At 48.2% G+C, this 22,745-nt stretch overlaps 1 protein-coding gene across 2 annotated transcripts in view; it reads left to right on the forward strand.

Annotated features, from left to right (window-relative positions):
- cacna1bb (calcium channel, voltage-dependent, N type, alpha 1B subunit, b) overlaps nt 1–22,745 on the forward strand; it is a gene marked incomplete at its 5' end in the record, with an annotated part of 107,077 nt that overhangs the window by 81,047 nt on the left and 3,285 nt on the right. For both annotated transcript variants that reach the window (XM_083669711.1, XM_083669712.1), the window contains 19 exons: nt 199–400; nt 1,243–1,407; nt 2,132–2,242; nt 4,662–4,745; nt 5,768–5,884; nt 6,697–6,762; nt 7,581–7,672; nt 8,309–8,459; nt 8,678–8,805; nt 10,845–10,941; nt 14,188–14,293; nt 14,705–14,812; nt 15,339–15,448; nt 15,863–16,026; nt 16,377–16,500; nt 16,659–16,769; nt 18,468–18,506; nt 20,336–20,594; nt 22,513–22,745. In XM_083669711.1, the coding sequence (XP_083525837.1) occupies nt 199–400; nt 1,243–1,407; nt 2,132–2,242; nt 4,662–4,745; nt 5,768–5,884; nt 6,697–6,762; nt 7,581–7,672; nt 8,309–8,459; nt 8,678–8,805; nt 10,845–10,941; nt 14,188–14,293; nt 14,705–14,812; nt 15,339–15,448; nt 15,863–16,026; nt 16,377–16,500; nt 16,659–16,769; nt 18,468–18,506; nt 20,336–20,594; nt 22,513–22,745 (2,467 nt within the window). The remainder of the gene's footprint in view (nt 1–198; nt 401–1,242; nt 1,408–2,131; nt 2,243–4,661; nt 4,746–5,767; nt 5,885–6,696; nt 6,763–7,580; nt 7,673–8,308; nt 8,460–8,677; nt 8,806–10,844; nt 10,942–14,187; nt 14,294–14,704; nt 14,813–15,338; nt 15,449–15,862; nt 16,027–16,376; nt 16,501–16,658; nt 16,770–18,467; nt 18,507–20,335; nt 20,595–22,512) is intronic.

Below are 22,745 nucleotides of genomic sequence, written 5' to 3' on the forward strand. Positions count from 1 at the left end.
TCATGTCTCTACTGTACGATCCTTATACTCTCTCATGTCTCTACTGTACGATCCTTATACTCTCTCATGTCTCTCATGTTTGTTTTGTCGACTCGATTCAGCGTGACCAACGAGTCCAGTGTTCAGTAATTGCATGCAGCTCCACGGTCGGTTGGTTGGTAGTGTGTTTATTGCCCCGTGGTGGACTCTACTCCCCAGGGTCCTAAAGCACTCTGTGGACGCCACCTATGAGGACGAGGGTCCCAGCCCGGGCTTCCGCATGGAGACCTCCATCTTCTACGTGGTGTACTTTGTGGTCTTCCCCTTCTTCTTCGTCAACATCTTCGTGGCGTTGATCATCATCACCTTCCAGGAGCAGGGAGACAAGGCCATGTCAGAGTGCAGCCTGGAGAAGAACGAGGTGAGCGGCTGCCTGGTCACTCGTAATAACACACACAGACACACACACATGCACACACACACACACACATACACGCACACGCACGCACGCACGCACGCACGCACGCACGCATGCACATACACGCACATACACACACATACAGACACACACACTCTATTACTTGGCCTTGGACTTTATATTTCTAATTATATTTGATTGGACCTAAACAGTTATTCACACAACATTAGCATTGTCAGTCATACTTGGCTCTCTCTTATTGAACACATCCCCAATAGACTTCTCTGAACATCTCTGAACACCTGTGGATATGTTTCAACTCATTGGCTTCATCCAAGTCTAGCATGCCTACTGTTGTTGCTTCAAACCTCATTCACACAAAAGGAACAGTTACACCTCCATTGGAGCAACCAGACCAAAGCAGTGGATCCATCTGTGTCTGTGTCTCCACTCCGCTTCACAGGGATCTACTAAGGCCTTCACTGTGTTTCATGTTTTCACTGGCTAGTGATCAGAGAGCCCGGGTGGGCTGTCTAGTCTTGGGGTATTTAAACCTCTTGGAGACTACTCAGTTCTCCTGCCAGTGCTTGCACAATGTTTGTTCAGTCTTTGATCTTTTTCCATTTGATTAACATCAGCTCTTCTTCTACACATTTGGCTCTTTGCTGTTGATCAATCAGAGTTCCAGAGAGAGAGGTCAGATCTGCTTAGGAAGATGGATAGTACACTATCAGTGATTCCAATTTCAAACCTCTCTTATATAAGATTCTGTAGAAAATCTCTTCTTTTTTTCTTTTTTTATGATCATGACATATCTCTTCTCTCCCTCGTCTTTTGGAACACAGAGGGCTTGCATCGACTTTGCCATCAACGCCAAGCCTCTGACGCGCTACATGCCAGCGAACAAGCAGTCCTTCCAGTACAAGATGTGGAAGTTTGTGGTCTCGCCACCCTTCGAGTACTCTATCATGACCATGATTGCCCTCAACACTGTGGTGCTCATGATGAAGGTCAGTTACTCCTCCCAGAAGCCAGGGGGCGCTGTGAAGGGTGTACTCCCCCACATGGAATGAAAAGCATAGGAATGGTGTAAGAGCCCACGCTTACAGTACTGTCCTCTGCCTTTCATTCAACGTGGGGGTGTGAACAAGTGCGCACTTCAGGAAAAAAGGGTGGAGGATTGGGATGTTTCCAAGATGGTTTTGGCAAGCTGACTCATGATGATGGGGGTTGGATATGTTCAACACATCTATATGCTAATGATTTAGCCTTGAACTGCATGGCAGATCTCCAGGTTCAGGAGGAATCGATGTGCAGTTCTGTCAGACTGTATTTTTAGAGCTGAGTACGGTGTTTACAGTGGAAAAGCATTCCATAAAAGGATCAATGTTTAACAAGCTGAAAGCACAATGCAGTGATCCATAGGGAGCGGGCTCTTCTCTCTGCCCATTCAATCTGGGCTGTCTGGAAGGCTGCCAAGCCAAGGCTTGAGTACCTCAGCTTACGTCTGTATGTGTGTGTGTGTGTGTGTGTGTGTGTGTGTGTGCACAAGCGCAACCAATAATCTATATAGATCAGTGGTGTGTGCATGTGCGAGAGAGAGAGGGAGAGAGAGAGATAGAGCATAACTTCCACAAGAAATAGAGTACAAGGTGTGTCTATAGAATTTAGGACATTGGCACTTCTAATTAGAGCAGGTTTAGTCAGCTCTAACGTTGCCCTCTGCCCCCACAGTTCCATGGGGCCCCAGAGCTGTACGAGGCCATGCTGAAGTACCTCAACATCATCTTCACCGCCCTTTTCACACTCGAGTGCATCCTCAAGATCATCGCCTTCGGCCCACTGGTGAGTTTCCATTGGCCTCACATGCCACATAATGTTATAATAATAATGCATTAAATTTGTATAGCGGTTTCTCATGGACTCAAAGCACTTTACATGCTTGTGTATCACTGTCATACGTCACATAATCTTTGTGCAGGACTACACGTTTTGGTCTGGTGGTGGACTGACTGCTGGCAGACCAGCGGAGGTAGAATTCAGACGACGGGCTCATTGTAATGCATGGTACGGAACAGGGAATGGTATTAAAGGTTCCATTCCTCACCATTCCTCATTCCGTTCCATACATTGCAATGAGCCCGTCCTCCACCAGCCACCACTGTGGCAGACATACTGTAACATCTCAGACATGCAGACAGATAGATCATCTAGATTAGCTAGATCATGACAATGAACTACAGCTCCTGTTGGTATCACTTAATCCTTCAGCCATCCTTTTGAGAATCTAGATAAAGATAAAACATGCAAAACAGGTCCCTAAGGAGGCGAGGAGATGAATCAGAAATACACCAGAGACGGAATCCTTGCATATTCAAGTATTTACTGAAGTAGTAGAGACCCACATATACTATCTGAACATGGACTCACTTCACAGCATATAGACGCTACAATACATATACCATACCATACACCTGGTCGTTCTGAGGGCTATGAATGGAAGCATACTAGACATCTGGTCTCCAGATCAATATCTTTGAAGCTCCACAGTGAATACGGGTCATATTGATGTAGACTTTGGCGGGTGTGTCCGTGTATGTCGATGTAGTGAGACTATGTGAGGCAGGTATACGATACCATCAGTGTCATCAGTGCTTAGAGAAGTAGGACAACTCATTATAGACCTGGTCATTCTGAAGGAGAGAGAGGGAGAGAGAGAGAGAGGGAAATGAGGACAGAGAGAATGTTGGAAGGCTCTTGTAGGTGATGGATGATTGGAAGCTGAAGGGAGACGGATCGGTGAGGAAAAAGGTGGCACACAGACAGCTGGCATGCTGGTAGTATGAGCCAGTGCGGACAGTGGGGGTAGGGGTGGGGTTGGTAGTGGGGGTGGGGTTAGGGTTGGGGCAAAGTCCTCAGTTGGGGGGATGGTGTGTGTGTGTGTGTGTGTGTGTGTGTGTGGAGGTGTAGAGTCATGTAAAAATCAGAAGGGGGGGACGGGGTGGAGGTGGATGTGGATGTGGTGGAGGGGTGGGGAGGGGTGGGGGGGCGGGGCGGGGCGGGGTGGAGGTGGATGTGGTGGAGAGCTGGGGGTTGGCGTATTAAATGTCTTAGATTAAGGGGGGTGGGGGTTGTGGTGGAGAAGGGGTTTGGGGTGGAGGGGAGGGGTGGGGTGGCGGAGAGCATAATGGAGGTCAGGAGAGTGGAGGGTATAAATCTTCTGCCAGCGCCGGACCGTCTGGCCTGCAGTGACGCGTTTCATCTCCGGCTCTGTTCCTCGTTTACGAGGCTCATTTATTAAATGGCTTTTCTCACACGCTGCTTACCTCCACCTGTTTAGCACTTAGCCCAGACGGATGGGCCTCTATCTCATACACACACACACACACACACACACACACACACACAAACACACACACACACACACACACACGCACACTCTCTGTTGTTCTAAGCCCCAGGCTGCCACTCCTCCAGTTGCTGCTCCAGCAGCCGGGAGAAGCCAAGAGCTTATGGCCACAGGGCTGACTGATTGGCCTGTTTTAGGAGAGAGTTTGTTTGAGTTTGTGTGAGTGTGTGTGAGTGTGTGAGCTTGCTGCGAACAAGTGTGTGTGTGTGTGTGTGTGTGTGTGTGTGTGTGTGTGTGTGTGTGTTGGTGCAGTGTGTGCTGGTGTGGTGTGTGTTGGTGCGGTGTGTGTTGGTGCGGTGTGTGTTTGTGTGTGTGTTTGTGTGTGTGTGTGTGTGTGTGTGTGTGTGTGTGTGTGTGTGTGTGTGGGTTGGTGCGGTGTGTGTTTGTGTTTGTGCAGTGTGTGTGTTTGTGTTTGTGTGCGTGTGTGTGAAAGAGAGAGAGAGAGAAAGTGAGAGAGACAGAGGGGAGGGAGGGAGGGAGGGAGGGAGGGAGGGAGGGAGAGAAATAGAAAGTAAGTCACACTGTATACTGAAATATGGTATTTTAATGAAAGTCAAACCAACTCATTAAAAGCTACAGCATTTGATGAGCTTAGAAGACATGCTCCGTAGAGCAGAGAGAACCACATTTCATGGGGTTTTGTGCTAATTACAGTAAAACCTCTCCCCCTTCCTCCCTCTCTTTCTCCATCACTCTCCATTCTTCTCTCCCTTGTTATTCGTTTTTCTCTTCCCCTCCCTGTCTCTCCCCCTGTGCTCTCTCTCTCTCTCACTCTCTCTCTCCCTCTCTCGCCCCTCTCTCTCTCTCTATCCGCCCCCCCCCCCCCTCTCTCTCCCTCTCTATCTTTGTCTGCAGAATTACCTGAAGGCGGCGTGGAACGTGTTTGACTTTGTGACAGTATTAGGGAGCATCACAGACATCTTGGTCACGGAGATTAAGGTAAGTGCTGCTTGCCACCATGTGCCCTGAACCCCAAACACAACAGCTTCTCCCGGGCTGTTTTACAGATGGCACCAGCTTGAAGTCGGTCACACTCCCATGTGCCAACCTGCCTGCACTTTAATACACGGCAAAACACACGGCATCACAGGCTGGTTTGAACGGAGAGGCATTCCCCATGGTTTAACCCAGTTACTAGCACTAGTGAAATCCAGCACATCCTTCTGCGTTAGAGAGACTCTCTCTTGTACGGATTAGTATGGAGTAGGGTGGAACTGACTGGAAGAGGCAGACTGGGGTTGGAGAGAGGGGGGGATCAAGAAAACCTTCCATTGCAGATGGCATAGGAATTCCCTGAAGTGGATCTGAGCGCCTTTGGTTGCTGTTTAACTCTCTGGCAAGTCTGTCTCTCTTTGTGTTGTGTCTCTTTACGTGACTGTCAGTCTTTTTCTTCTCTTCTCTCCCTCTCTTTCTCTCTCTCTCTCTCTCTCTCTCTCTCTCTCTCTCTCTCTCTCTCTCTCGCTCTCCCTCCCTCTCTTTCTGTGTTTCCATCCTCTCTGCTGTCCATCCTCTCTGCTGGCGCCTGTGCCCTCTTCACTCTGCCAACCTCTGTCCCCTCTCCGACCAATCGGATGCTCTAGACGGTAAGTGGCTTTTCTTGTCAGCCGCTGCTTCTGACCGTGCCCTTGTCAGCCCGTCTGAGTCATGTCTGCTGTAATATACATGGCGTAGTCGTCCTTAGATAGAATAACAGAGAGGTTTTTTTTTATGATGGATGGAGAGGTGAGATACTTCATTTTGATGCAGTATCTCACGCGCAGCTTCAAGTCTATTTTCCGTAGCGTAGCGGGGTGATAAGCAATAGGAGATACTACATTTGATGTCAATAATTTGACCTCTATATGCTTGTCCTGGATCTGTGTCACTGTGCCCTGTTGCTAACCCTGGCTAGTGTGAGTTGACCCCAGATCTGTTCCAGGACCAGTACGAATGGTGTGTGTGTGTGTGTGTGTCTCCTACAGGATAAGCTAATCAACCTGAGTTTCCTGAGGCTGTTCAGAGCAGCCAGGCTCATCAAGCTGCTGAGACAGGGATACACCATCCGCATCCTCCTCTGGACTTTCGTACAGTCCTTCAAGGTGAGACACACACATGCACAGACACACACACACACACACACACACACATGCACACACGCACACACGCACGCACGCACACACACGCACGCACGCACACTGCACACGCACACACACAAACACAGAGACACACACACACACACACACACACACACACACACACACACTATCCTATTCAATTTATGGTCAATTGTAGCTATTTTTACTCCAAAACAAAGCCTTGGACTATATACTGAAGCTAATGGGCTTTTACAGATGCAGTGTCATACAATGGTTTTTGTCGGTGGAAGTAAATGTATGTTTGGAGTGTTAAAGAACTTCTAATGTGTACTCTAAGTGGTTTGGTCATTGAATCCTCTCAGAGAAGTTTTTGTAGGATAGTGAACAAGGCAAGGACACAGCAAAGAGAGTTAATAGCAGGTTAAATGTCAGGCAGTGTAAGCTTTTAAGCCCGATGAAAATTGATAGTTTCAGCAGAGTGTTAAAGGTCGCTCTTTAATTACAGAAAATGTGTACCGTTCCTGTGTAGTGGATATAAATACCTGATGAAGTAAATCGACCCCACAGGTTAAGCCTGCTGGTCTGCTCCATAAATAACACTATTAAATCTCACTGGGCTGTTGGACCTCTGCTAAGAGTCGTGTGTGTGTGTGTGTGTGTGTGTGTGTGTGTGTGTGTGTGTGTGTGTGTGTGTGTGTGTGTGTGTGTGTGTGTGCGTGCGTGTGTCTGTGTGTGTGTGTGTGTGTGTGTGTGTGTGTGTGTGTTTGTGTCTGTGTGTGTCTGTCTGTGTGTGTGTGTGTGTTCTCTATTTCCAGGCCCTGCCGTACGTATGCCTGCTCATCGCCATGCTCTTCTTCATCTACGCCATCATCGGCATGCAGGTGAGTCATCATACCTGCCAGACACACAACTGTCAGGAGTGTTTAGTGTGTGTGTGTGTGTGTGTGTGTGTGTGCGTGCGTGCGTGCGTGCGTGTGTATCATGTTGTTATGCTTTTGAATCTTTACGACAAGGCTGGATACATGCTATGCACAGATGATGGATGGAAGGCTGCAGGTGGTTGGATGAAGGTTATCATACTGCTGATGTTAGCACTGATAGCAGACATATACACGTCCAGTGAAAAATGATTGGTGTTGCGTCTTATAAAGAGATATATGGACTGACAGCGTGGCCTCATATCCACGGAGGAAACAGAGAGAGAGCTCTCAAAACAGATGGACCCAACCTTCAGATTTGATTGCTCATTTAAAAGAAAACTGTGACAGCCAATCTCCGAAATTGTATGCACAATGAGCCGGCTTGCCATCCAGTAGATTAGCGTAGCATTGTAAATCAATGGTAATTGCATCTTCTGGTAAAGGAGCTGGTATTTAATCAGCGTGCTGTATAATCACTACGGTGCCCTCCAGGGTGTGGTGGGAGGTAGCAGTGGGGAGGAGGGTGGAGGGGGGTGGAGGGGGGGGGGGTGGAGTGATATACTTTAAGCACCCCCTACCAGGAGGGTGGAGGGGGGTGGAGGGTGGGGGGGGGTGGAGTGATATACTTTAAGCACCCCCTACCACGAGCAACAAAAACTCGCTCTCTCACTCATACCCAATTAAACTGGGGATGGGAGTTTATCTGCTCTGCTAAATGTGTCATTCTGCTGTAGAAAATGCCATTTTTTTTGTTTTACATTGCTCACCTTCTATTCCAGATGTTTGGCAACATTGAGCTGAATGAGGACACAGCCATCAACCACCACAACAACTTCCAGACCTTTCTACAAGCCCTCATGCTCCTGTTTAGGTGATTAAGCTTTATTATACAGGTTGATGAAAACAAGCGTTGCAATTGGCCGAGAGTCATTCGAAGCCATGATTTAAGAACGATAATGTCACGGTTAAATCACCTATTATGATATTCCTACGCTGCATATCTGGGTATCACGTTCCTTTGACAACATTTGTAGGGGACTGTATTTCTCAGTGCGGAGCAGAAAGCACCACAATCTATCACAAAATAAATACTTAAAGCCATGTTTTCTTATAACCGTTGTATATAAGCAATAATGCCCTGGAGGCTGATGTCACTTGGTAGGGGTTCGCCGGGACTCATGCAGTTGTTCGGTATGTCATGCCTAACAACTCCCCCTTCCGTGACGATATTAGCGATAACTCACGGTCTCTCTGGCTTTATTGCTTAAATCTTCTCCTGTCCTCACCTCTCTATGCTCTATGTACAGTAGTCGTGTGTTCCAGTGAAACCGCCATGCAGCTCCTGCGGCTTATAGTCATGATTTCTGTGTCTGTATGATGATGGTAATCCAGTGTTTTACATTGCGTGTGGGTGTTTGTTTATGTGTTTATCTACACGGTGCGTTTGTGTGTGTGTGTGTGTGTGTGTGTGTGTGTGTGTGTGTGTGTGTGTGTGTGTGTCCCTCAGGAGTGCGACTGGCGAGGCTTGGCATGAGATCATGCTGTCGTGTCTGAGTAACAGGCACTGTGATAGGCTGTCGGGCTCCGGGGCCAAGGAGTGCGGCAGCGACTTTGGCTACTTCTACTTTGTCTCCTTCATCTTTCTCTGCTCCTTCCTGGTCAGTATTGGCCCAACAGAACCATTGTTGAATGACCATCACACACTTACTCACGAATGTAGAACACACACACACACGCACACACACGCACACACACACACACACACACACACACACACACACACACACACACACACACACACACACACACACACACACACACACACACACACACAATTAGGCAGCACTCGGATCATAACTCCCATGTCCCTCTGTAGATGCTCAACCTGTTTGTGGCGGTCATCATGGACAACTTTGAGTACCTGACCAGGGACGCCTCCATCCTAGGGCCTCATCACCTGGACGAATTCATCCGTGTCTGGGCCGAGTACGACCCCGCTGCCTGGTAGGTATCCCTCCTCTGACAGGTGCAGACACAGTTTAGTCTGTGAGTCAAAGACAGCGTCAGCTTCAGGGCAGGAGGAGATAATGGGTGGGGGTTTGAGGGGGGTGGGGGTTTGAGGGATGGCGCGGGTAGGAGTGTACAGCATAGCAGGAAATAGCAATGGGGCTAAGATGGCTCTAAGTTCCAGTGGCTGGTTGACTTTGCGACGTTGACGGGCAGGGATCCCGTCTTAGCTGTGGGGGTTGAGTGACGTTAATCCAGGGGCCTGGGATGGGACTGGGGCCCCGTTGGTAAACTGATACATGTAAATCCAACGTTCCGCTCCACTCCTCTCCTCTCTGCGTCCGCTCGGCTCCCCTCTTTAAGCTGACGGGACTAAAGCTCCACTGTCTGTCATTGTGGAGGAGCGAGAAAGTATTTAAACGAGAGAACACAGGTTTATCCCTCATTGCCTTTTTCCAAGGCCCTCAGCCAGCCAGCCCCATTGAGAAAATAGCTGAACTCTCTGAGGCCAGAATAAGAAGTTTTAGAGGCAGAAATACTGTACTACAGTACGGTGTGAAGAAAGCCAACTAGCATGTCTCCCTCTGTGATGTTGTGTAAGGCTTATAAAGGTTTAATGAATGCTACAGAGGAACTATGTAGTTGTGTGAGTCATGATTCCAGCGTACAGTCAGATGTGGGGTGTGTTGCTCTCATCACCTGTGCGTCTTGCTGCTGAGCGACAGGCTGTCTCAGACAGACATTGAGGGGGAGTAGTCATGATTTATTCCTTTGAGGTAAATGAGCGTACGGTAGCTGCACTTACAGAAGGGCTCAGCCTCAACAGCGAGTACCTGGTGAATTTTTTACTTCTCATAACTCCTTAGCAACCCTGTATATTTATATCTACAGTACATGTGTACAGTTAATGGGGAAACTGCCTATTCTCTAGGTGTAGACTATTTTTGGGACTATGATTGCATTCCGCTGACGATATTTGAGTCCTACTGTACGATAGGAGCAGACATGTATTGTTATGGTGTATTTGTCCTAACCCCTTGCACCTGTATCTATCTTTTGCAGCGGAAGGATATGCTATCAGGATATGTACAAATTGTTGCGTTTTATCTCGCCTCCCCTCGGCTTAGGGAAGAAGTGCCCAAATAGGGTGGCCTACAAGGTTTGCAATCCCACACACCCCTTGTGTCACAAGGGAATGCGGTGGTAGCACAATGTGAATGACTACTGTATGCCCCCAGTGCCAGAGAATGATTCAACCACACACCACACACACACACACACACACACACACACACACACACACACACACACACACACACACACACACACACACATCCCTCCAGTACTAACCGGCTGGCAGGTAACCATGGTAACTAACGGAAACAACGCCACATGTAAGTCTCGTTTCACCACCAAGCTGTTTTTCTGTAATTCTGCATACTATAGGCAGCATATATACTGGTACAGAAACTATAAGTGGCCACCTTAAAATAGTCCTGTTAGACAGTTTGAACCGCCGCCCACTGGGCAGAGTCAAGGTAATGAGCTTTGTGTGCTTTGTTTTCCGACATCTATTCTGGTTACCGCTGATGTCTCTTAGCATGCAGAAACATGAGAGGACGTCTTCACAGAGGACAGCCTCAGTCACCCCCCTTCAGCATACAGTACATACTCCCGACCCCAGCTCATGACCCTGCCATCCAGCATCTCTCCCCAGGGAACCCCCCGGAGCACCTTCCTTCCCTCCTGTCGCACCCTGGGATCCATCCATGTCAGGGCAGGACAGGGATGGTATTCGACCCCCGGAACCAAACACTGCTCTGGAAATCTAACCCACACAGATTTCTGATTTTGTCATTTTTCTTTTTTTTTTTCTTTTGTCACTTCTTCTTTTCGTATGGTTTTACTGCTCCCTCCCTCCCTCCCCCTCCTCCTCCCTTGCAACACTCCCTCCCTCCCTCCCTCGTCCCTCCCTTGGGACTCTCCCTCCCTCTCTCTGTGATCTCCTCCTCCTCCTCCTGTCCTTCCCTGTGAAGTGGCCGTATGACCTACCTCGATATGTACGAGATGCTGCGACACATGTCCCCTCCGCTAGGTTTGGGAAAGAAATGTCCACCCAGAGTCGCCTACAAGGTAGACCCACCTTCCCTCCCTCCCACTTTCCCTCCCTCCCTCCCTCCCTCCTTCCCTCCCTCCTTCCTCCCCCCTGTCCTGTATCTCCTGGCTTCTGTCAGCGTGTGACAGCTGCGATCTGCTGTGCTCTTGTTGTGCCGTTGCTCCTTCTGTTAGTTCTTTCTCTCCTCCCCCTCTGTGCTGTTAGTGTGTAGCGTGGTGAGGTCTCTGTCTAGCCTGTTAAACGTGATGTGTTCTTATAATTAGGTAGAGAGCAAAGTGAGAAAGGTGACATGAGGGCTCACTGTAATAGAATAAAGCTAATCATGTCCCATACCGTGCAGTAGAAATGAAACAGAAAACAGAAAAAAAGTCTACCTTTTTCCACTCCTCAAAATCAAATCAAAACAAATGTGATTTTTATGGCCAGTTATCATGACTATACAGGATACAATGTAATGAAATGCTTTAGGGTAAGCAACTCCTCAACAACATCAACATCAATTTGCAGTGTACTGTCATAATAATAACACAATTAGGAAACAACCTCTCACAGAAGAGAGCATGGACTTTTAGAACATTGCACAGAACCTATAGAATACAGACCCTATAGAATACAGAACCTATAGAATGCATACAGAATCTATAGAATACAGACCCTATAGAATACAGAACCTATAGAATACAGACTCTATAGAATACAGAACCTATAGAATACAGACCCTATAGAATACATACAGAACCTATAGAATACATACAGAACCTATAGAATACAGACCCTATAGAATGCAGAACCTATAGAATACATACAGAACCTATAGAACACATACAGAACCTATAGAATACAGACCCTATAGATTACAGACCCTATAGAATACATACAGAACCTATACAATACAGACCATATAGAATACAGAACCTATAGAATACATACAGAACCTATAAAATACATACAGAACCTATAGAATAGAGAACCTGTAGAACACATACAGAACCTATAGAATACAGAACCTATAGAATACATACAGAGCCTATAGAATACAGACCCTATAGAATACAGACCCTATAGAATACATACAGACCCTGTAGAATACAGAACCTATATAATACATACAGAACCTATAGAATATATAACCTATAGAATACAGAACCTATATAATACATACAGAATGTATAGAATACATGTAGAACCTATAGAATACAGAACCTATAGAATACAGACCCTATAGAACACAGACCCTATAGAATACAGAACCTATAGAATACATACAGAACCTATAGAATACAGAACCTATAGAATACATACAGAACCTATAGAATACATACAGAACCTATAGAATACAGAACCTATAGAATACATACAGAACCTATAGAATACATACAGAACCTATAGAATACAGACCCTATAGATAACAGACCCTATAGCATGAAGAACAGTGGTTAGAGAAGGTGACGCCTAGACAAGGTAGAGTCCACCTCTGTTTACCTCCGTGTGACACCTGATGTGAACGTCTCGAGTGCACACACAGCTGTCTAGATGAATCATAGTTAAGACCACCCTGCCTGTGCCTGGATGGAAGCGTCTGCCAAGCGCCTAGTTTGGTCTGACGTGCCTGGCGTCTCCAAATAGAACTCCTGCTTTAGAGAGATGAATCGACGGGGAGAAACAGGAGAAGAGAGAGATGCAGAAGTGCACTGAAGCGAGGCTAGCCTTCTTTCTCTTTTTTTTTGGTTTTACTTCTCTATTTTTTTTCTACTACCTTTCTTTGCTGTTGTGGAAATCTGGTCTCACACCGCTCCCTCCCTAATGGACGCAGTTCTTCCTGTATGTCACCATTGTCCCTCTGTCACCCTCTGTTTTCAAGTCCTCATTTTACGCCCTGCCTACGAGCTGAGCTTGACAATCCCTGCAAAGTGATCTTTCTTGTCTTCACAGTGGGGGAATTTTTACTCCCTCTCATTCGTCCCTCCCCTGTGTGTCCGTTCGTGTGTGTGTGTGCGTGCTTGTGTGCGTGCGTGTGTGTATGTTCGTATGTTTGCATGATGGCCTCACGTGTCTGTGGTTTTCTCTGTCTCTCTGGTGGGCGCTATACGTCAGACCCTGCATAGATGGTTGCCCATCTCCATACCAACCCCCCCCTCCCCTCCCCTCCTCCTCCCCTCTCCATCTCTCCATCTCCCTGCTGCTTTCCTCTCCTCCTGTATTGTTATGATGGTGGATGTATGCTCTGTTGAACTCCTGGGAGGCTGCAATTGCCATCCGCTTGGCTTGAAGACAATACAAGCCATCGGGCCGGGCATGTGGGACGTGTGTTTGTGTGCATCCTCACCCCCTATTAGCTTTGCATGTCGCTAGGCTGGGAGTCATGTGTTTGGTATACTGTAAGACATGGCTACATTCATCTAACAGAGCACAAAACATAACCCTCGGGGGCTGAGCATGCTGAGAACATGTGAGCTGTTTCTGTGTTTATTGGTTCAGTTCGTACACTTTGTACACAAACAAACACACACAAACACACACACACGTGCGCACACACACACGCACACACACAGACACATGCACACATAAACATGCATGCACACGCACGCACACGCACCCACGTGCACACACACACACACGCACACACACACACACACACACACACACACACACACACACACACACACACACACACACACTCTAATAAACATCACTGTCACTGGTGCATTTGACATTTGTCATTCTTTGAGCTTTGACATTTGTCATTCTTTGAGCTTTGACATTTGTCATGATGAACTCACAGTGTAATTCCCAATGCCAAACCCTAAGCCGTGTTCTAAGGAGGAGTCAGTGCTCACTCAGCTGACTGAATAAGCTCATAATGGGCATCACTGCATGTTACATCGCCATGTCAATGTCCGTCTCAAGGCCTTGATCCATATTCTCATATTCTCACATCACCGTCTGCATGGGCTGTAAATGTTCTCTGTCTGTCGTCTTGTCTTTCTTGGAAATGCCTTCTGTGTGCTGGACTAAATCTAAAAAAAGCCAAGGCCTGTCAGAAGCCCATATGTACTCCCAAGTGAGAGATATTTACTTATTCTGCATGATATTTCCTCCCTTTTCTCTGAGAGGTTTTGAATTATTCTCGATTCAAATCCTCTCGGTTCACATTGCAACACTCTGAAGCCAGCACACAGAATCTCCCTTAAGAGCTATTGATCGGAGTGTGTGATGTGAGTGTGTTCTAATGTTCCCCTCCAACTGGACTCTGTTCTCCTCAGCGATTGGTCAGGATGAACATGCCCATCGCCGAAGACAACACAGTGCATTTCACCTCCACTCTGATGGCTCTCATACGCACGGCCCTGGAGATCAAACTGGCGTCAGGTTAGTGACCTTACCTATGGTACTGTACACACACACACACACGCACACACATACAAACACACACACATACACATATGTGCCATTTAGCTGATCCAAAGTGACTTACATTGCAGTGAGTGCACACATTTTTCAGTACACCCCTACAGACACACACACATGCACACACGCATGCATGCACACACACACACACGCGCACACACACACACACACACACACACACACACACACACACACACACACACACACACACACACACACACACACACACACACACACACAACCCCAGTCCCCATCCAGGCCTGTGCTGCTACTGCCAGGGCCAGTGGGGAGGGGGGTGAGACATAAGTGTGAATGGTCATGATTGATGTGTGTACTTTAGATGTGATGTGACAGATTTCTGTCTGTCCTCAGGAGTTCTGGCCCAGCGTCTGTGTGACGCCGACCTGAAGAAGGAGATCTCCAGAGTCTGGCCCAGTCTGCAGGCCAAGACTGTGGATCTGCTGGTGACGCCACATAAACGTAAGCTTGGCTGCTGAACTGTGTGCTCTACTATACTGGTATGTGGGTATTGTCTGTGTGTGTGTGTGTGTGTGTGTGTGTGTGTGTTTGTGTTTATCTTAGAGTGTGTTAGAGGGAACGTGTGTGTGTTATAGTAAATGTTAGAGAAATAGAGATGGGGTGTGTGATGGGAGAGAGAGCGTGAGAGAGAGAGAGAGAGAGAGGGGGAGAGAGAGCGTGAGAGAGAGAGAGAGAGAGAGAGAGGGAGAGAGAGAATAATCTTCAGAGCACTGAGCTTTACCAAAGCCCAGTCATCCCTTGAGTTGTGGGCAGGCTGTTCTGTTTCTGATTTATCTACTGCTGTTCTGTGTGTGTGTAGCCAAGCCACACACTAACACAAGCAGCCCCACGCAGAATCCCTCTCATTCGCACTTGTACTGCTGTGGTGATGCTCCTCCAACGCCATCTAGTGGCCATGGACAGAAAATTATGAGTAACTGAAAACCATCACCCCCTCCCCTCCTCGTCCCCCACTTTCCTCCTGCAGACAACGAGCTGACCGTGGGGAAGGTCTATGCTGCCCTCATGATCTTTGACTTCTACAAGCAGAACCGTGCCAAGAGGCTCCAGCAGCAGCAACCACCAGGGAGCATGCAGGTACGGCGTGCCCACAAACAAGCACTCCTGGATGGGGTTGGTTCTCATAGGTACCCCCCTCCCGGAAATAGTATACAAGGATGGAAACATTTTATTTTGGTGGTTGATTTTAAAGACAAGATATTAGAGGGTTGCAGTTAGTATTAGTCATTTCCTACATATGCTTTTCCTATTATTATTATTATTATTATTATTACATTTCATTATTAATTGTTTGTTGCATTGTTGATGAGTGCATTTCAATGCACTGTATCTCGTATATTGTGTACTTGACAAATACAATTTCATCTGATTTGATTTTCCTCACCATTATTCTTGTGAGGAAAGCTGCTGTAGGACTCTGATAAAGGAATACAATGATATTTAATTCTCTGGATTCATAATACCCGTAATCCTTGCTGTTATTTTCCGCAGAGTAAAGTGGGCAGCCTCTTCCGCCCCATGCTGCCCCTCACCCACATCCAGGAACAGGAGAAGCCAATCAGCACCTTCAAGCCCCCGCCCCCCTCCCAGCCTGAACCAGAGCCCCAGCGCCTGCCCCCGCCCACCACCACCTCCCTAACCAATGGGGATGCAGTGTGAGTGCCCATTTATAGTATGCATGTCATTCACATGAGCTACTGGACAGATACTGTACATAGGAGATGCCACCCATACAATACGCCCGGGGAGGCTGCTGGAGGTAGAAATCGGAGGACGGGCTCATTGTAACATGTGGAATGAAGTGAGGAATGATATCAAAACACGTTGATACAGTACCACTCCTCATTCCATCCTGTGCATTACAATGACCCCATCCTCCGATTTCTACCTCCACCAGCCTCCCCTGTTGTACACATTCTCTTACACATTCACGAACAAGCACAGATGTCCAGACTCTCCGTTAGGACTAATGAGGAAACGTGTTGTCGTATCTCCCTGTGTGAAGACCGCGCCAGAGAAGTGCCATAAGAGAGTCCAGGTCAGGGGAGCTGCCTCAGGAGGGCAACCGGAGCCGCAGCAGGAGGGACCTCCACAGGGGCCAGTCAGAGGACGTACCCCACTCGACTCAGGTACTCCCTCTGTACAAACACACCTCATCATTTTCAACATGACTCAATACGACACAGCTCTGGCACTCAACAACCTATTTGTTATTGTTAAGGTACCCAGCTGTTAAAGGTTGTGTAATATTGATTTTTATTTCTATCTTGTTTTCCTGTTGTTCCAGGAATCAGTGGAGATGAGGCAGGTGGAGAGCAGTGCTGACCTCGGAGGCTACTCTGGCCTGGAGGGGCACGGCAGAGCAGCCTCCATGCCTCGGCTCAACGCTGAATACTACGTAAGCCCTTCATCACTCACCCCCTTCCTGTAAACCCCCCCCCCCCCCCCCCACCTCCTTCTCACCCTCAATCTTCTTTTAACACTTTCAAAGGAGCCCCAAGGAATACGATCTGGCCTCTGACAGCTGCCATATAACAGTGATTACAACAGAATTGGAATACAAACACAATAACAGACATATTTCACTCTTATTCCATTTCAAAATAGACAAGACGAGATATTGAAACAGACTTGCCAAGATGTTGCGTGTCGGTGCTACTGTATTCCGAGACTGGTGAAAGAGGCGGAAAGAGGAAAGCTTGGTGGAATCGGAATGCCGTTAATAGGGGGATGGAGGAGAAGAGGGTAAAGGTGAAAGGAGTACATGAGAGAGGGAAGGAGAAGGAAGAAAGAGTGGAAGGGCTGAGTAAGACTGAAGAGAGAGGTAGTAGTATACGCTGTAGTAGCGGGAGATGAAATGAATTAGTAAAAGCAGCCATAGGCTAACTACAGCCGAGGACTTCTCTCTGTCAACCCACATTAACTCATCCTCACTCCTCACAGTTTCTCATGTCACGCCTCAGAACAATATTTACTTAACAAGACTGAAATGTCCCAAGCGTAGCACTGGCAGGAACAGATATTTACAGTACTGTATATACCTATTAAACCAGAGGTATGTCCCTCTGTGTTTTCACTGTGTCGGGGTTGAATTACAGTGCTGAAACAAGGCTGTTATTGGACAGTACTGTGCTGTTATTGGACGATTCATCACATACTGTATGCCATGACCGCACAGTACTGCAAAAACGGAAAACGTGAATTTGGTAGCGAAAGCATGAGCATAGTCAGATGGTACAGTACATACTGGAGCTCAATACATAACATATGAATGACATTGTGGTCTTTTGAACAGTATTATCACAAAATATGTCATTTCTCTCTGTCCCCCTCAATTGGAGGTGGAGATGCCTGTAGGAACATGGAATAAATCTCTGTGAAATATGCCTTCTTCAACATGCTGTCCTGTTCCCAAATGTTGAACTTCATGTCCCACTTCTTGTGCTGCTCCCTTGACTCATGTGTTATTTGTCCCTGTTGTCTGTCATTAGACGTTGTCCAGAGCATTCTCATCTGTCCTGTATTGTTTTCCTTTAGCTAATCCTTCTCAGTCTTTTTGCTGTCTTTTATTTCTGTCCATTCATTGGTCCTCCCTACTCTCCTGTCTCAAGGATGTTTTTCCCTGACCACTCTTTTCCAGCTGTGTGATTGGTTCACATGTCTAGCCATACTGTACGAATCCTGTCTGTCCTGCTTTGCTGTCTGTCTACCTGTGTCCCCATCCACTCCTCCCCTCCTTCTCTCTCCCTCCCTACTCTCTCTCTCCTATCTCTCCTCTGTCTCCTCTCACTCTCCCCCTCTCCTACATACCACCTCTCCAATCTACCACCTCTCTAGTCCCCCCCCCCACTCCCCTCTCTCTCCTCTCCTCTTTCTCTCCCCCTCTCCCCTCCCTCTCTCCTCCCTCTCCGCCCCTCCCTCTCTCCCCTCCCTCTCTCCTCCCTCCCTCCTCCCTCTCCCCTCCCTGTCTCCTCCCTCTCCCCCCTCTCCTCCCTTTCTCCTCCCCCTCCCCTCCCTCTCTCCTCCCTCTCTCCTCCTCTCCACTGATGCCCATGGCTAATTTGTGCACACCTCCCTCCTGTGTGCTGTCTGATAGCGGAGCCACCCTCGCCACGCCCCTGGGACCTACCTGGCAGTATGTACACCTGTTGTTCCGCCTCTCTCCTCTCTCGCTTTCTCTCTCTCTTTCACTCTCTTTCTCTCTCTCTTTCACTCACTCTCTCTCTCTCCTCACTCTCTCTTTCTCCCCCCCCTCTCTCTCTCTCTCTTTCTCTCTCTCCTCACTCTCTCTCTCTATCTCCTCTCTCTCTCTCCCCTCTCTCTCTCTCTCTCTCTCTCTCTCTCTCTCTCTTTCCTTTCTCTCTCCTATTCCTTTCTTCCCATCTTCGTGTTGGCCTCCATGTACTTCCCTCTATTCCAGTGCAGAGTTCAGAGTTCACACACTCAACGTCTCACCTCAAAGAAACAAACTGACACCCCTAGACCTTAGATCAAGACCATAGTGGGTCACAGTCAATACAAATAATTCACCCATAGTTATTTTTATTTTTTATTATTATTATTATTATTATTATTATTATTATTATTATTATTATTATTATTAAGTGTTTCATTTTTAGCCCTTGCAAATCCCCACATACACCCATGGTGGTGCAAACACTCTATTTTGCTTTCTTGCTCTGAAGTGGTATGACATTTGTGATTTGTGAGAAAGTGGTTTTGTGTGGGTGTGTGTGTGTGTGTGTGTGTGTGTGTGTGTGGTGTGTGTGTGTGTGTGTGTGTGTGTGTGTGTGTGTGTGTGTGTGTGTGTGTGTTAGTTTTAGTGGGTGGCGTGTTCATGTTGACAGGGACAGCACTGTTGCTTTCCTACTTTGACATAACTGTTCTCTTTTGAATTCTTTATGTTATCAATGTACTGACTGGAGCTGCCGGCCAGGGCTGTGTGATAGGACCTTCTGGAACAGGCACAACAGTCTATCCCTCCAGACACCAAGTCATTATGATGTAGCCTCCAGTAGCACAGTTGGCTTATGGCCATACTATATAAATTAAACAATTAAAACTAAGAAATACAACTAAAACCATGACCTAAGAACTAACTAAGAATGTATACTTAAGTCGGGAGATCTAATGTGCCTTGGTGTTGTGGATCAACTGCTGCAGGCTATGGCCACCAGGTGGCGCAATAACATAGCCTGTGTTCCACCCTATCACCTCAGTTACCTCCAGGCAGCGCTGGTCAGTCAGATAAGAATCAGGCGAGGTGGAGACATTTACCTCGAAGCAGCTGTCACCCTTGATATGTGCACTGAAGTGATTCTTACAAACTGTGAAAGGATCTTATGACTCGTTAATAGCACACATTGACAGAAGCTGTCAATGAAGTAACTGCCAGGTGGTTTAAATGTAATCAGTTATTAATCCAATGGAATGCTGTTAACTGTCAGTTATACATACAGAGCAATCCCGCTTCTCTCCAAACAGAGATATCAAAACTGTGTGATGGGGTGAAAGGCTGTAAGAGGGAAATGTCAACACTCTGTCTATTCTTAGGCCACTAGCAGTTCCTGACTGCTAGCTTTATGACAAGTTTCTACGACTTGTGCCAAACATTTGTGGTGGTGGTAGTTGGTGGTGGTGTTGAAAAGCGATGAACTGAGGTGAGTATTCCAATCGCTTCGGTGTTTCTGTCAGAAACGCTCTGCTCATCCTCACCATTCACATCTTCTCAACATCTGTGTCTGGAGAGGAACGGGTGGAACATCGGTCTCCGTGCCAAGAGAGTGGTGTCCACCGGTTGTACCGTACCAATAGTCTCATCTGTGTGGTGGTGGTGGTGGTGGTGAACAGTTTGGTGCTCCACTGGTGCTTTGGGTGTTCTCTCCAACGCTACGTGACTACGGTAGCTACCTCTCCTTCCCTCCTTCCTCCACTCACTGCTATCCCTCTTTCGTTCCACCCCAGCCTATCGCTGACATCAGCCCCATCAGGCGATCGGCGTCCACCCTGGCTCCGCAGCGCCCCCAGGAGGTGAACCTGAGGGACTACGCCCTGGAGCGTCCCAGCCAGACCCTGGCCCAGTGCTCGTCGGCCCCTGGCCAGGCTCAGGATAGGGCCCACCACCATCACCACCACCGCTGTCACCGCCGCAGGGACAAGGACAGGGACAAGAAGCAGAAGTCTCTTGACAGGGCTTCTAGTGTGCAGCCTTCCAGTACAGCAGGTGAGAAGGGGCCACCGCTCTCGAAATACACACTTGTCAAAACACACGCTAATACACACATGCTCACATGCACACACACACACACACACACACACACACACACACACACACACACACACACACACACACACCTATGCTCATGAACACCCAACCAGGCTAACCCTTACCCTTAAATGACTCTCTTACAGTGGAACTCATGATTTGATCATCAAAATGTTAATTCATGTAATTGAACAAGGATCTAGCCATAAGACACGAGACTCGAGACCAGAAAGTGAGAGAGAGAGAGAGAGAGAGAGAGAGAGAGAGAGAGAGAGAGAGACCTGGCTCCTATTCCAAATCGCTTGGACGCCTTTGCATAGTGGTAGAAATTCCTTATGGGATTAAGGGCCCATGATCGGGTTATGTAGGAAAAGAGTTTCTGTTGCACTTCCCAAAAGGGTTCAGTCAGGATTGTGCATGTCAAGCTCTCCCTCTGACTAGTAACAAGACTTAGGAGCTCCCAGAGGAAAATCTGCTTTTGTGAGGATTAGATTTTTTGATTTGTATTATTCGCAGCCTTTGTACTATGACCTCGAATCGGCAGTTATGAAATACTGGCTAAGCTTCTGCAGTAGTAGGTCCCCTCGGGCTGCAGGCAATGGGGCGGCTGCTCCTGCTCTACCCACTTCACAGCGATGTGAATTAGCTCCATCTCATGCACTGTACAGACCGCGACTGAATGAGGTTAAACCCCCTTTATTTCTGAGAGAACCTCTCAGCCAGCCTCAGCCTCAGCCAGAACAGGGTCATCTGTTGCCAAGAATGGTACTGGTGTAATTCTTCCTTATTCGTTAATCACATTTATTCTCAGGTTTAATTAAGGTTTAGTGAACAACAACACAAACACATCTGTATTGTACGCCCATGCAGACCAGGGGAGGCTGGCGGAGGTAATCGTCGGAGGACGGGCTCATTGTATTGCATGGGATGGAATGAGGAATGGTATCAAACACCTCACGTACCTCCGCAGTGTTACCGTACAGCATGACTCTGAGACACAGACAGCGGCGGACTGGCCATCTGGAGCACGGGGATTATTGGGCCGGTGGATCTGTGGGCCGGTGTGGGCTGCGGGGCCGGTGAGCGACGCAGCCCAAAATGAGTGACGCAGCCCGTTACTTCATCTCCCCGGGCGTGGCAGGCCTATTGGTCCATTCCTCCTTTCACACAGCCCTGCCCACACCCCCCCCCCCAGTCCAGGACCGTTTTGTTGTCCCTGTCAGTCCCTGGACACAGACGCACCACGACCCCCCCCCTCTGCTCCTGTTTGCTCTGTATGAGGTCATGTCTCACACACATGACCTCCGTGAAGCAGGAACATGAGTCGTGGGTGATTTTTGGTGGTTTTGGTCAGTGTGTCCACTCCACCGTTGGGGGGGGGGCTGGAGAGAGGGGGGGGGGGGGGTCATCTGCAATAGAGATCAGGCTGTGGTGGTGGGTGACGGGCAGTATGGAGGGCAGCAGCTGGGCTTTATTGCCCAGATAAAAGGCCCCAGCCGACAGGCCTGGTCCTGGGATTTATGGGTACCTCTTGGCAAGGCAGCAGAACAGTGAACGGAGCAGAGCAACCCCTCTCTGGAGCGGGAGGGAGAACGGGGGGCAGCTCCACACATTCCTCAGGGCCAGACACACGAGGACACATGAAGTGGGAGAAACAGCCACTCAGGGCCGTTCAGGTTCCGTCGTTACGGTTTCTCATCAGAAAGTTGAGAATGGTTTTCAAGGCCAGCCAAAATGATGTCATGACGTTTTGGCTTTGCACTATGTCTTTGTCGATGGTCTGACTGACATGCACAGGCTCATACACATGCAATCACACACACACACACACACCACGACAGGTCCTCCTAATCTCATGTTTTTGTGTCGGTCCCAGGTTCGCCTGCTGACCCTCCTGGACCCCCCCTGGAGAGTGGGTCCAGGGAGCGGGCGCGTGAGCGTGACCGCGGTCGCTCTCACGAAAGGAGGCACCACTCCGCAGCCGGGGAGAAGCAGCGCTACTATTCCTGCGACCGCTACGGCTGCAGGGAGCACTGCCACACCATGTCAGCCGGCCCCAGCCGCTCCACGTCCCCGGGAGAGACCCATGAGTCTGGCTTCCTCAAGCAG

The sequence above is a fragment of the Argentina silus genome, assembly GCF_951799395.1.
Source record: "Argentina silus genome assembly, chromosome: 5".
Classification (NCBI taxonomy): Eukaryota; Metazoa; Chordata; class Actinopteri; order Argentiniformes; family Argentinidae; genus Argentina; species Argentina silus.